Source organism: Aptenodytes patagonicus, chromosome 7 (genome assembly GCF_965638725.1).
Source record: "Aptenodytes patagonicus chromosome 7, bAptPat1.pri.cur, whole genome shotgun sequence".
NCBI lineage: Eukaryota > Metazoa > Chordata > Aves > Sphenisciformes > Spheniscidae > Aptenodytes > Aptenodytes patagonicus.
Window position 1 is genome coordinate 1,880,073 of NC_134955.1, and position 10,463 is coordinate 1,890,535.

The window sequence follows — 10,463 nt, forward strand, 5'->3', positions numbered from 1 at the left end:
CCAGGGCCCGGGGGTCGCCCCCTCCCTCTGCCCCGACGTTTCCCCGCCGGCTGGCCGCAGCGGCATTGCCACCTCCACGCTCGTCTCCCAAAGGGGAGCGCCGGCGGGGTCCCGCGCGGAGCCGGCCTCTCCCGCAGCGCTTTCCTTGTTTTAGAGGAAGCGGAGGAGGCAGAGCGCGGCAGGGCAGGCTGCGACCCCCAACCCCCACCCCGTCCGGCTGCCGTCCCCCCCCCCGTCCCCCACGGGTGCTGGGGGGGGGGGGGGGGCTCTCCCTTTCCCAAGCTGCGTCCCCGCGTCCGTCCCCCCGGCTGCCCCTTCCTAACAGGCGGCGCGGCGGTTCCGCGCGCGGTAGCAGCCCGGCTGTGTCGCACGGGCCGAGACGGGGGTGGTGGGGACGCTGCGGGGGTCCGTCCGCTGCGCAGAGCAGTGCGCGGGCAGGCGGGACCCCCCCCCCCCCCCGAGCCCCCCAGCCCCGTCCCGCACAGGTCCCTCTGGCAGGAGAGGGAGAGCCCAGGAGGGTCGGGGTGAGCTGAGGAGACACAGGGTGACTTCTAGAGCGGGTGCCAGCCCCCAGGGCTGCCGGCCGGGCGCTGTCGCCCTCTGAACTGTTGCTGGACAGGAGAAACCCGGCTCTGGAGGTCTTTTTAGGGTGAAATCACACAAACACACACATACACACAAAAAAAAAACCCCCACCTCCATCTTGTAAAGTACCATGAGGTGCCGGCTTAGCGGGTGAGTGCCGGGGGGGAGCGCTCGGTTGGGAGAGTTCTGTTTTTTTTACTTACCGACACAAAAATTTTTAGTTTCTTTCCAAATAGCGGGGAAAAGTGCAGAGCAAACCCCTATTAACCACCCAGCGAGGCGCTGCCCCTCCTGCTCGCAGTGACTAGATTTGTTTGTCTTTCTGATAGGTTGGAAATTGTGTAATAAACTTGATGACGTTGTCAATCTTTTATATGGCGCTGTGGGGCTCTTCTGTCGGGTTTCTTCCCTACGACCGTCTTTTAGGTTAACGGGTGGGAGCGTTTTAGGGCCGCTGTGCGGGAGGGCAGAGCAGGGCTTGGGGACCGTTAGTGCCTCTGTGCCCGCCGTCCCTGACCCTCACCGTCCTCCCCGAGGCTTCTGAGGGGCTCCTGTGGCCCCCCCCCCCCCCCCCCCAAGCCGGCTCAGGGCAGCGCTGTGGGGCAACGGCGCGGCGCCGGAAGCTCCTGAGCGCTTCATGCCCAGCCCGCCGCCCCAGGGGGAAGCCACGCGCCCAGGCACCAGGTAAAAATAAACATTTATTGGAAAATAGTGAATTATTCTGAGAAGGCAGTAGAAAAAAAAAAAAGTAATAATTCTCCGTACCTCGAACTGACCTGCGCGTCACAAGCCCTGGGGGCCGCGTCCCGGGTGGCAGCGGGTTGGTGCTGCCCGGGCAGGTCGCTGGCGCGTGCTGCGGGCGAAGCGGAGAGCAGGCAGGGTGGAGACCTCCCCTGCCCGGCGCTGCCTGCGGGCAGGGGCTGCCTGCTGGCACCGGCGTGGGTCTGGCCCGGTGGAGCCGGCGCCGGGGCCGCTGGCTCCCTGCCGCTTCGCGTACCTGTGCCGCTCTGTGGCTGGTCCTTTGGCGTGGCGCGGCGTCTCAGTATGAATCCACGCTGAGAAGAAGGAAAGAGGGGGACGTGTCGGCGCCAAACCCGCCTGGCGGCTCACCGTGCCAGCTCCTGCGGCGCCCCGGCGTTACCCAGCTCCCCCCGCCCGGCGTGGAGGGGCAGCGGTACCTGGAGAAGGAGACCAGCGCGAGGACGCCCAGCAGCAGCTCCGCAGCGTAGAAGAGCAGGAGGATGGCGTTGAGGATGGCTTCCAGGCGCAGGGCGTAGGTCTGCAGCAGCAGGTAATAGGCCGCCATCACGGCCGCCGGGACGGTCAGGGCCAGGCTGATGGAGAGCGGCACCTTCCGCTGGCACAGGTTGCCCTTGGACCCTGCGGGGCATGCAGTTAGGGGGGTGTCCCCCCCCAGGGCCCGTGGGGGCCCCCCCCCCCAGGACTCTGCAGTGAGGAGGAGACACGGTAAACGGCACCACCGCAATCCCGGCTCTGCCCCAGCGGTTCCTACGGGGCCTCTGGAGCCCGGTGTCGCCCCGGGGGATGCCTCCCCCAGCCCCGCCGTCCCCGGGACTTACCGAAGAAGATGCGGGTGGCCTCAGTGCCGAGGTAGAGGAAGAGCAGCACCACGTCCAGCACCAGGTTGGTGAAGGGGTACGGCAGCAGCAGCACTGCGGGCGCAGCCACCCCCTGCCCTCAGGGCCTGCACCGACAGCCCACCCCGGGCCTGAGGGCAGGGGGCTGCTGCCCTGGGGGGGGGGCCGGGGCGGGGGGGCTCACCCTTGTACACGAAGATGAAGGCCTCCAGGAGGAAGTAGGTAGCGCTGTACCACCCGTTGAGTGAGAGCAGAACCTGCAGCGGCGCCGAGGAGTGCTGGCGGCCTGCGGGCGTAAGGCGGCCGTGGGCGACGCGGACCGGCCCCAGCCCCGCCGAACTCCGCTCCCGACGCGGTCCAGGTCCCCGCTGTGCCTCGGCCCGCTCCCCGGCCCGCCCTACGGCCCGCCGCGCCCCCGGTCCTGGCCCCCGCCACCCGCGGCGGCCCCGCACTCACTCCTGGGCGCCATCTTCCGTCTCCATGGGGACCGCCGCCGCCGCCCTCGCTCCCGGGAGCGCTGGGCGGGAAGGCGCCCGGCCGCTCTCTCCGCGCTCTCTATGGCTCAGGAGGACTGGGACGCTGAGCCGCGGGTTCGAGTCCCGCGCCCGGCCGGGGGGGGGGGGACGGGACGGGACGGGACACGGGGGGGGGCTGCGGGGCCGGGAGCCCGGCTGGGGCGGGCGGGGAGCCCCGGCCGCCCCCCGGCTCTGCCTGCGTTCCTACGTTGGGCCGAGGGTCCCACGCCGGAAGGTGGGAAGAGCCCTGTTCCGCGGCTGTAAGCGCAGCGCTGAGCTGGCCGGGGTAAGGCTGCCGGGATGGCGGCCGCTGTCACCGGGAGGATCGGAAGAGCTGGGGGGGGGGGACGGGGACCCGGGGCGCAGAGATGCCAGGCAGCCACTGGAAAACGCAGCCAATTTATTTCTTTGCCGTTTACAAAAACACTCGAGTCCCAACAGGGGCTGTGGCGCCGGGATGCACCGCCAGCCTCCCACCGACGGCCGGCATCCGCACGAGCCGTGCCGGCACCGGCGGAAGGGCTGGTCCCCGGGGAGGAAGAGGAGGAAGGTGGCTGAGGCGGAGCAGTCCCCAACGGGGCCCCGTGAGGTGCAGAGAGAAGGCGGGGGCTGCCGGGGAGCCAAAGGGAGGGACGGTGGGGTCACCCGGAGCCCGAGGGGAGCCGTCAGCCGCGGAACTGCGCAAACTCCTTGCGCAGCCAGAGTGAGTCCTGGTAGAAGAGGGGGTCACCCAGGTGCACCGCCGTCCTCTTGTAGAAGTAACAGTAGAGCACGGCCGCTGCGGGAGGGAGGGAGGGAGGGAGCGGGGGTGAGGGTGGGCCCCCACCTTCGCCCCCCCCAGGCTCCCCAAAAGGGGCAGGACCCCGCGCCAGGGACCCTGTGACCGCGAGCCCTTACCCAGCCGCTGGAAAACAAAAAGGGTCTGCAGGCCTTCGGTCCACACGAAGCGGCTGGAGTCCCGCCACCGCAGGTTCTGAGGCAGACAGACAGACAGGAGCCAGAAATAACCCCTGCGTTAGTTTGGGGGCAGCACCCCGCCCCTCAGGCTCCCTCAGCCCGGTGTGCTGCCGGCCCCGAGGCTGTGCCCGGGCCAGGGGCGCCGGCGGCGGCTGGGGGAGCAGCCCCCCACCTCAAAGGTTAAGCAGCTCAGGGGATTTAGCCAGCGAGCCGGGACCTATTCTAGCTTCAGACTTCAGATCCTTGCAAATCCCCGTCGATCCCCCGCCCGGACGGCGCGGGCAGCACCAGCGCGGCTGCCTGCTCGGGCACCCTGGCGCAGGGCGGCCCCCGGCCCGGCTCTAAGTGCTACCCCTGCCCCGGGGCGGGGACAGACCCTCGCTCAGAGGCTGGAGGCGGGCGGGGACGAGAGCCCGATGGAGGAGGGGTGTCCAGGGGCTGGGCAGGGCGTGTGGGCCGCTCTTTCGGGGGACAGAAGGGAGTTTAGACGAGGGAGAGAAGGGGAAAGATGCTGCCTGGACAGAGCCAGGACCCCTGACAGCCCTCGGCGCTGCTTGATGCCAGCGGGGAGGGGGCTGCCCCCAGGCTCTGAGCGCTGGTGTTTGCTGGGGATTAATCCCAGGTAAACCAGGAGCTGCTGTCACGGACTTCAGCGGGGATTACCCCAGCGTGGGTTTCTGTGCCAGCACAGAGCCGGAGCTGCTGGGCTTCCCCTGGGGAAAGGATTTTCCAGCAGGTCACAGCCCTCAGGGAAGGGGCCGGCACGGGGGCAGCTCCCTTCCAGCCCAATGCCTACGGGGGGGGGGGGTATCGCACAGGGAATCGCAGGGGGACACCGAACTGTCCCTGTGGTGGTAGATCGTGGCCTTCCTCTCACGGGAGAGGGACTGAAGGGAGCAGGGGCTTGAGGCCAGCAAAGCAAGCAGACCGCTGCCCGTGCTGCCTGCCCTCGGGAGAAGCCGGCAGCCCCGAGCCCGCCCCAGCCTACCATAACCCAGATGTGGAAGGAGATGCTGAGCGCCAGGTAGGCCGCCGACAGCAGGATGGTCCCCTTGAACTTGTGGAAGAGGAGGTTGACCAGCCCGGCCTGGAAGACGAAGGTGTTGAAGAACATGAGGAAGATGATGATGACGTTGAAGAGAATAGCGATGTCCTGGATGCTGCAGGAGGAGAGAGACGCGGTGAGACCCCAGCCCTCCTGCCCCACCACGCCACCCGCTACGCCCGCCTGGCACTCACATGAAGAGGACGAGCTGGACGGCGGGGGCCGTGCGGAGCAGCTCCGAAAAGGAGTTGACGAAGAGGTCGTAGAAAAGCAGGAGGAACTGCAGGAACAGCACCAGGCTGTAGTTGCTGGTCTGGAGCATCTTCCTTCTCCGGGGCTTGGAGCCCTCAGCCCCGGCATCCCCAGCGGCAGAGCCAGCTCATGGTCGGGAGCCGAGGGGCTCAGCGTCGCCTCTCCCTACAGCCGGGACCTGGAAGGGGAGCGGAGATTTCGTTTGGCAGGGCGGCATGCACCCCCCCCCTTGCACCTCGCAAACCTCCTCTGCCAGGAAACCCAAAGCAGGGTCAAACCGACAGCAGCTCCTGCCAGCTTCTAGCACGCCGATGCAGAGCTGTGCTCTGCCCCTGCTCTGTAGGCTGGGCTCTCACGAACAAGCTGTCTCCCCTCTCTTCTCACCATGTGGCGGGCTCAGGTTCGGTCTCTCCCTCCCACCCTCCAGCCTCACAGCCGCCCCGATCTCGGGAAACGGACGGGAAGAAATTCAGGGACGAGGGAGACGTGCGAGTCCCGGGGAGCAGCGTCCGGGCAGGTTATTCACACCTCTCGCGCTGGACAAACCCTAAAGGTGCCGATGGCTCCGTTGGCAGTGCTGAGCAGGCCACGCTACGGGGGCAGGTTTGGGCACGCTGTGTCCCAGCATCGTTCTCCTTCGCCCCACCCCGCACCCTGCCTGGGGCAGCTGGTCAGAGAGGAGACGAGGACACAGCGAGGGAGCGGGGCTGTCTGGGGACAAGCGAGGAGGCAGGGCCCTCCTGCCCGCTTCTCCCACCGCTGACAGCCAGCCTGGAGCCTGCGTTGCCTGGGGACGGCGGCACGGCAGCGCCGGGGAAGGAGGGTCGTGACACAGAGGGAGGTAAGGTGGTGCTCGGGGGGACGGGGGGGGTCCAGGAGAACGGGGGATCCCCCGTGTCCTGGCAGGAGAGTGCTGTGCTGAGGCCTTCCTTCTCTGAATGGGAGCCACAGGGCCGGGGGGGGTGGGTGGGCAGCACCCCCAGGTCCCGTGCTCCCCCCCCCCCCCCCTTCACGCAGCCACCACGCAGACGTCCTCTCCGTGCGTGGCCCCCGGGTCCCCTCTTGTGTCCCCACGTAGCCCCCGGCCCCCCGCCCCCAGTCCCTAAGGAGGCCGTAGTGCCACCGGGGCTCCCCCAGACCCCCTCCCCCCCCCCCCGCCCCGAGCAGCCGCCCCGGTTAGACCGCCGTGCCTCCCGCCGGTGCACAGGCAATCCGCGGTGCCCGGGGCTGCGGGTACCGGCGGTCCCCGCCGCGTCCCACCCTCCGCACCCCGGGAGCGGCCGAGCGCTGACCTGCGGCCGCCATCTTCCGTCTCCACGGCAACGGCGCAGGCACGGAGGCGGGGGCGGAAGCGCGCGGCTGGAGGAACGGCGCCGGGGCCGCTCTACCCGCCGCCTCTCGCTGGCCGCTGGCCGCGGGCCCGGGCGGGTTGGGCGGGAGCCACCACCGAGGCGAGCGGCCAGAGCGGCGCCGTCCAACATGGAGGCGCCCGGCGAGGCCGAGGGGGCGGTGGGGCCCGGCGGGCGGCGGGCGGGGCTGAGGTACGGCCCCGGGACCAGGCCGGGTCCCGCGTCCCGCGTCCCCGCGGCCGGGGGAGCTGCGAGGGTCGGCTCCGTGTTCCCGGGGCCGGGAGGGGCAGCGGGGCCCCGTGTTCCGGGTTCGGGGGAGCCTCGGGGCCGGGCCCCGTGTCCCCAGGCCCGGGGGAGCCGTAGGGCCGGGCCCCGTGTTCCCGGCGTTGTGGGAGCCGTGGTAGTGGGCCCTGTGTCCTCAGGCCCGGGGGAGCCGCGGGGCCCAGGCTTTGAGGGAGCCGTGGGGCCAGGCCTCATGTCCCCAGGCCCAGGGGAGCTGCGGGGCCCAGGCCCCACGTCCCCAGGCCCAGGGGAGCTGCGGGGCCCAGGGGAGCTGCGGGGCCCAGGCTTTGGGGGAGCCACGGGGTCAGGCCCCACGTCCCCAGGCCCAGGGGAGCCGTGGGGCTCAGGCTTTGAGGGAGCTGTGGGGCCGCTCAGCGCCGTGGTGAGCATTGCAAGGTCTTGGAGCGAGTGGGTGGCTGAGCTCGTTGATCCCCACGCTGCGCCGGGGCCACGTCCCACCCACCTCTTGCCTCACAGTCCCGTGGGGCGGCTGATCTGGGGGGGGACAGGACCGTTCCCCCGCCCCGGGAGGAGACATAAATATCTACTTCTGGAGGCAGATGCAAATCGCCAGGCAAATGAGCGTAGCTCCGCTCCTGCCAGTCACCTGCTCGAGCCCCGTGGGCTGAGGGCAGCACGCAGGGCAGGGCCCTGCCGGACCCGCTGCCCAGCCCAGGCAGGGCTGTGGGGCTGTTGCCCGCGGGTCCTCCCCGACCCCAGTGGAGCAGGTGGGGCAAGGGCTGGCCCAGAGCAGGCAGGAGGGAGCGGAGGTGCTGGGGCTGCCAGGGTCCGGGTGAGGGGGGTACAGGGGTGCCTTCTCGCACCCAGCTGGGGCGAGCCCGGTGCCGTGGGTGCAGCTGGAGGGGTACAAGGTACTGGTGGGTGGTTGAGAGGGAGCACAGGTGCCAGTGGGGAGGTGGAAGCGGGGCTGGGGTGCAGGTTTGAGGGTGCTGGGGGGACGGAGAGGGTGTAAATATGTGAGAGGGAGGGAAGGGATCAGATGAGTGGGGTTTTGGGGATGATGTAGGGGGGGCTGTGGGTGCTGGGGGGCCTGGGGGTGGCTGCAGGGTTACAGGAGACACCTGGACCCCCTGTGGGGCCCTTGCTGCTGTTCCCTGGGCATAGCGCTGGGGTGCAGCGTGCCGGGGCGGCGCGGTGGGGTGCTGCCCAGGGACCTGGCTCTGCAGGGGCCGGTTTCGCCCTGCACGTCCCCAGCTGGCCAGCTCCAGTCCTGGCATCTTTCCCTGGTCAGGCAGCAGCTGGTCCAGAGCCGCCCCTCCTCGGGGTGCCTGGTTCCCCTTTCAGTCTGGCTCCTCCCTGGGGGGTGTCTGCGCGCAGGCGAGAGCCGGCGCGGGCGGAGAGCCCCAGTGGAGACTGAGCGGGCGCCTCGCTCTCCCCCAGGCGCCACCATCCCGTCGCGGAGATGCTGGATCTGCCCTTCCTGCCCTTCTGCGTCCTCCTGGGCGGCCTGGGCTTCGTGTGCGTGGCCTTCGTGAGCGCCTGGTGCCAGCACTGGCGCGGCGGCTTCGCCTTGGACGGCAGCGCCCAGACGTTCAACTGGCACCCGGTGCTGATGGTGACAGGCATGGTGGTGCTGTACGGCGCAGGTGAGCGGGGCGTGTGGCGCGGCGCGACCCCGGCGCGGCTCCTGCCTGACCCTCTCGCCCAACAGCGGCCCTGGTGTACCGCCTGCCTTCCACCTGGAGCGGCCCCAAGCTCCCCTGGAAGGTGCTGCACGGTGCCCTGGCCCTGGCGGCCTTCGGCCTGGCTGTGCTGGGGCTGGCAGCCGTCTTTCGGTTCCACAACGACCACGGGACGCCCAACATGTACTCGCTGCACAGCTGGCTGGGGCTGGCCACCGTGCTGCTCTTCTCCTGCCAGGTGGGTGCTGCCCCGACCCCCCACGCCCCGGCCCCCCGCCGCCTCCCTCACCCTCCCCTCCCCTCCCTGCAGTGGCTGGCCGGCTTCGGTGCCTTCCTCCTGCCCTGGGCTCCTGCCTGGCTCCGTGCCCTCTACAAGCCCGTCCACGTCTTCTTCGGCTCCACCATCCTCATGCTGTCTGTGGCCTCGTGCGTGTCGGGCATCAACGAGAAGCTCTTCTTCAGCCTGTGAGCATCGCGGCGGGCGTGGGGAGAGCCCTTGCAGGGAGGGAGGCTCTGAGGGGGGTGGTTTGGGCTGTTCGTTGGCTCTCGGTGCCAGAAGTGGCATCGAGTGAAACCGAGCATGGGACGGCGAAGGGAAGTGGGTGATTTCCCCGCCTCAGGTGCATGGTTAACCTGCACAGCTCCCTGCTGCGGGGTGGGTACAGGGTTGCGTGGGCTTAGGGGAAGGCTGGGCACGTCCAGGAAAGCTCTCGGCCCCTCTTCTCCCAAGGAAGAACGGGACGACGGAGTACAAGCGCCTGCCCGCCGAGGCTGTCTTTGCCAACACGCTGGGGCTCCTGATCCTCCTCTTCGGGGTGCTGGTGCTGGGCGCCTTGGCCAGGCCAAGCTGGAAGCGCCCCGACGCCGACTCCCCGGACTCTTGCCAGGTACCAGCTCCGCTGTGGGGGCCCGCCGGGTCGCAGGGTGGCTTCGGGGAGCTGAGCTGGGGGACCTGCCTCCCACCGCAGCCCCGGCTGGCCCATCCCCGGGGTGGGGGGTGAGGGGGCAGAGGGTGCAGCCACCGGGCTCACCGCCACTCTCCCCACAGCCCCTGCTCACCGCCGAGCGCTGATGCCTGCGCGAGCAGCCGAGGTCTCTCCCTGCCTTCCCGGGACTGCCAGCCCTGAGCTCTTCGAACCCGGCGCTCCCCCGCCTGCTCTGCCTGTCGCCTCGCCCTCACCGGGGGCTCCCGCTGTCTGCGCCTGACGCCCGTCTGCCCCGGGGAGGAACGGGCTCGGCTCCCTTACGGCAGAGAGGTTGCTGCAGCGAGGACATCTCTTTGCCTCTTTTGTGGCCCGGCATTGGCCTCCTGCCTGCCACAGGACGAGGGCAGCCGCAGTGTGATGCTCCTGCCTGCATCCTCGGGCCTCTTGCTTGCCAGTTCCTGCCGGGTCCAGCTGGCCCCTTGCGCCTGGACCTCGGTCCGTGCCAAACTGGCTGCCCTTGAGCCCTCCCCTGACCCTGCAGTGCCATCCCTCAACGCAGCGGCCGGAGCTGTCAGAGCCTCGTCGGGTCAGAAGCCACCGGAGGAGCACCCCTGTGCCTGCCCAGCGCTGCTGCCCCCCCCTGCCCCGGGACCATCTCCTCTGCGTGGGGGTGGGGGCGCAGCTCGGGACGGCGGGGACCCTCGCACCGTGCCTTGCCCTTCAGCGGGCTGCCTGTACCTCTCCCTCCGGCCCGCGGGTGCGGGTGGAGGGACCCGCCGAGCAACCTCCTGGGGCCCTCGTGGACACGTAATAAACCGCTGGCTTCTGCGGCGCTCCCGCACCCGCATCCTTGGGGACAAAGGGGGGGTGGGCCAGCCCCAGGAGCTGGGGCGGGAGAGGTGGGTGCCCGGGGAGCAGGTCCCGGTGCTGGCCGAGCCCAGCCGTGCTGCCTCGGGGGGGTCGCGTCCCCTCTGAGGGCCTGGCTTGTCCTCGCTGGCTCCGACCCTCCCCTCCGCCGCCGGTAGCTGGAGCTCCCCCGGCAGCCTGGGCTCCTGCTGCCCAGTCCCCCTGCTCACCCCAGGCCCTTGCCCCAGCTTGGGGCCACCTCATGCTGCAGAGCAGGCTCTGCCCCCGCCCCCTGCTTCTTTTTTGTCTCTTTCGCAGAGCCTCCTCCAGGCCCGGTGCCCGGGGCCATGTGAGCCCTGCGGTTTCCCCTCCCAGCACCCGGTGGGGAGAGCTCGTGGCCGGCCCAGCGGCTTCCTTCCTCCCCAGCACAGTCACGCTCACGCTGGAGCACAAGACCGGCTGGAT

General features: G+C 70.0%; 3 protein-coding genes across 6 annotated transcripts; 1 reads left to right on the forward strand and 2 right to left on the reverse strand.

The window, feature by feature from the left end:
• Positions 1 to 1,271: 1,271 nt before the first annotated feature.
• Positions 1,272 to 2,673, reverse strand: TMEM216 (transmembrane protein 216). 2 transcript variants are annotated; one of them, XM_076343704.1, is made up of 6 exons: positions 2,640 to 2,673; positions 2,368 to 2,469; positions 2,166 to 2,258; positions 1,764 to 1,965; positions 1,583 to 1,640; positions 1,272 to 1,438 (listed from the first exon to the last, which is right to left on the reverse strand). In XM_076343704.1, exons 1-5 carry the CDS (start codon positions 2,650 to 2,652, stop codon positions 1,625 to 1,627), a joined length of 426 nt encoding a protein of 141 aa, XP_076199819.1. In that variant the 5' UTR covers positions 2,653 to 2,673; the 3' UTR covers positions 1,272 to 1,438; positions 1,583 to 1,624. The 2 variants fall into 2 exon arrangements, with proteins under 2 accessions (XP_076199819.1, XP_076199818.1); XM_076343703.1 differs by having other exon boundaries at positions 1,272 to 1,640.
• A 405-nt stretch (positions 2,674 to 3,078) lies between these two features.
• Positions 3,079 to 6,270, reverse strand: TMEM138 (transmembrane protein 138). The gene is made up of 5 exons (XM_076343701.1): positions 6,245 to 6,270; positions 4,895 to 5,130; positions 4,644 to 4,815; positions 3,596 to 3,671; positions 3,079 to 3,476 (listed from the first exon to the last, which is right to left on the reverse strand). The coding sequence occupies exons 2-5, from the start codon at positions 5,020 to 5,022 to the stop codon at positions 3,364 to 3,366; spliced, it is 489 nt and encodes a 162-aa protein (XP_076199816.1). The 5' UTR covers positions 5,023 to 5,130; positions 6,245 to 6,270; the 3' UTR covers positions 3,079 to 3,363.
• On the forward strand, positions 5,607 to 9,845 carry CYB561A3 (cytochrome b561 family member A3). 3 transcript variants are annotated; one of them, XM_076343698.1, is made up of 6 exons: positions 5,613 to 5,793; positions 7,985 to 8,190; positions 8,256 to 8,464; positions 8,537 to 8,691; positions 8,957 to 9,113; positions 9,275 to 9,845. In XM_076343698.1, exons 2-6 carry the CDS (start codon positions 8,007 to 8,009, stop codon positions 9,296 to 9,298), a joined length of 729 nt encoding a protein of 242 aa, XP_076199813.1. In that variant the 5' UTR covers positions 5,613 to 5,793; positions 7,985 to 8,006; the 3' UTR covers positions 9,299 to 9,845. The 3 variants fall into 3 exon arrangements, with proteins under 3 accessions (XP_076199815.1, XP_076199813.1, XP_076199814.1); XM_076343699.1 differs by lacking the exon at positions 5,613 to 5,793 and adding an exon at positions 6,456 to 6,493; XM_076343700.1 differs by lacking the exon at positions 9,275 to 9,845 and having other exon boundaries at positions 5,607 to 5,793; positions 8,961 to 9,104.
• Positions 9,846 to 10,463: the final 618 nt, after the last annotated feature.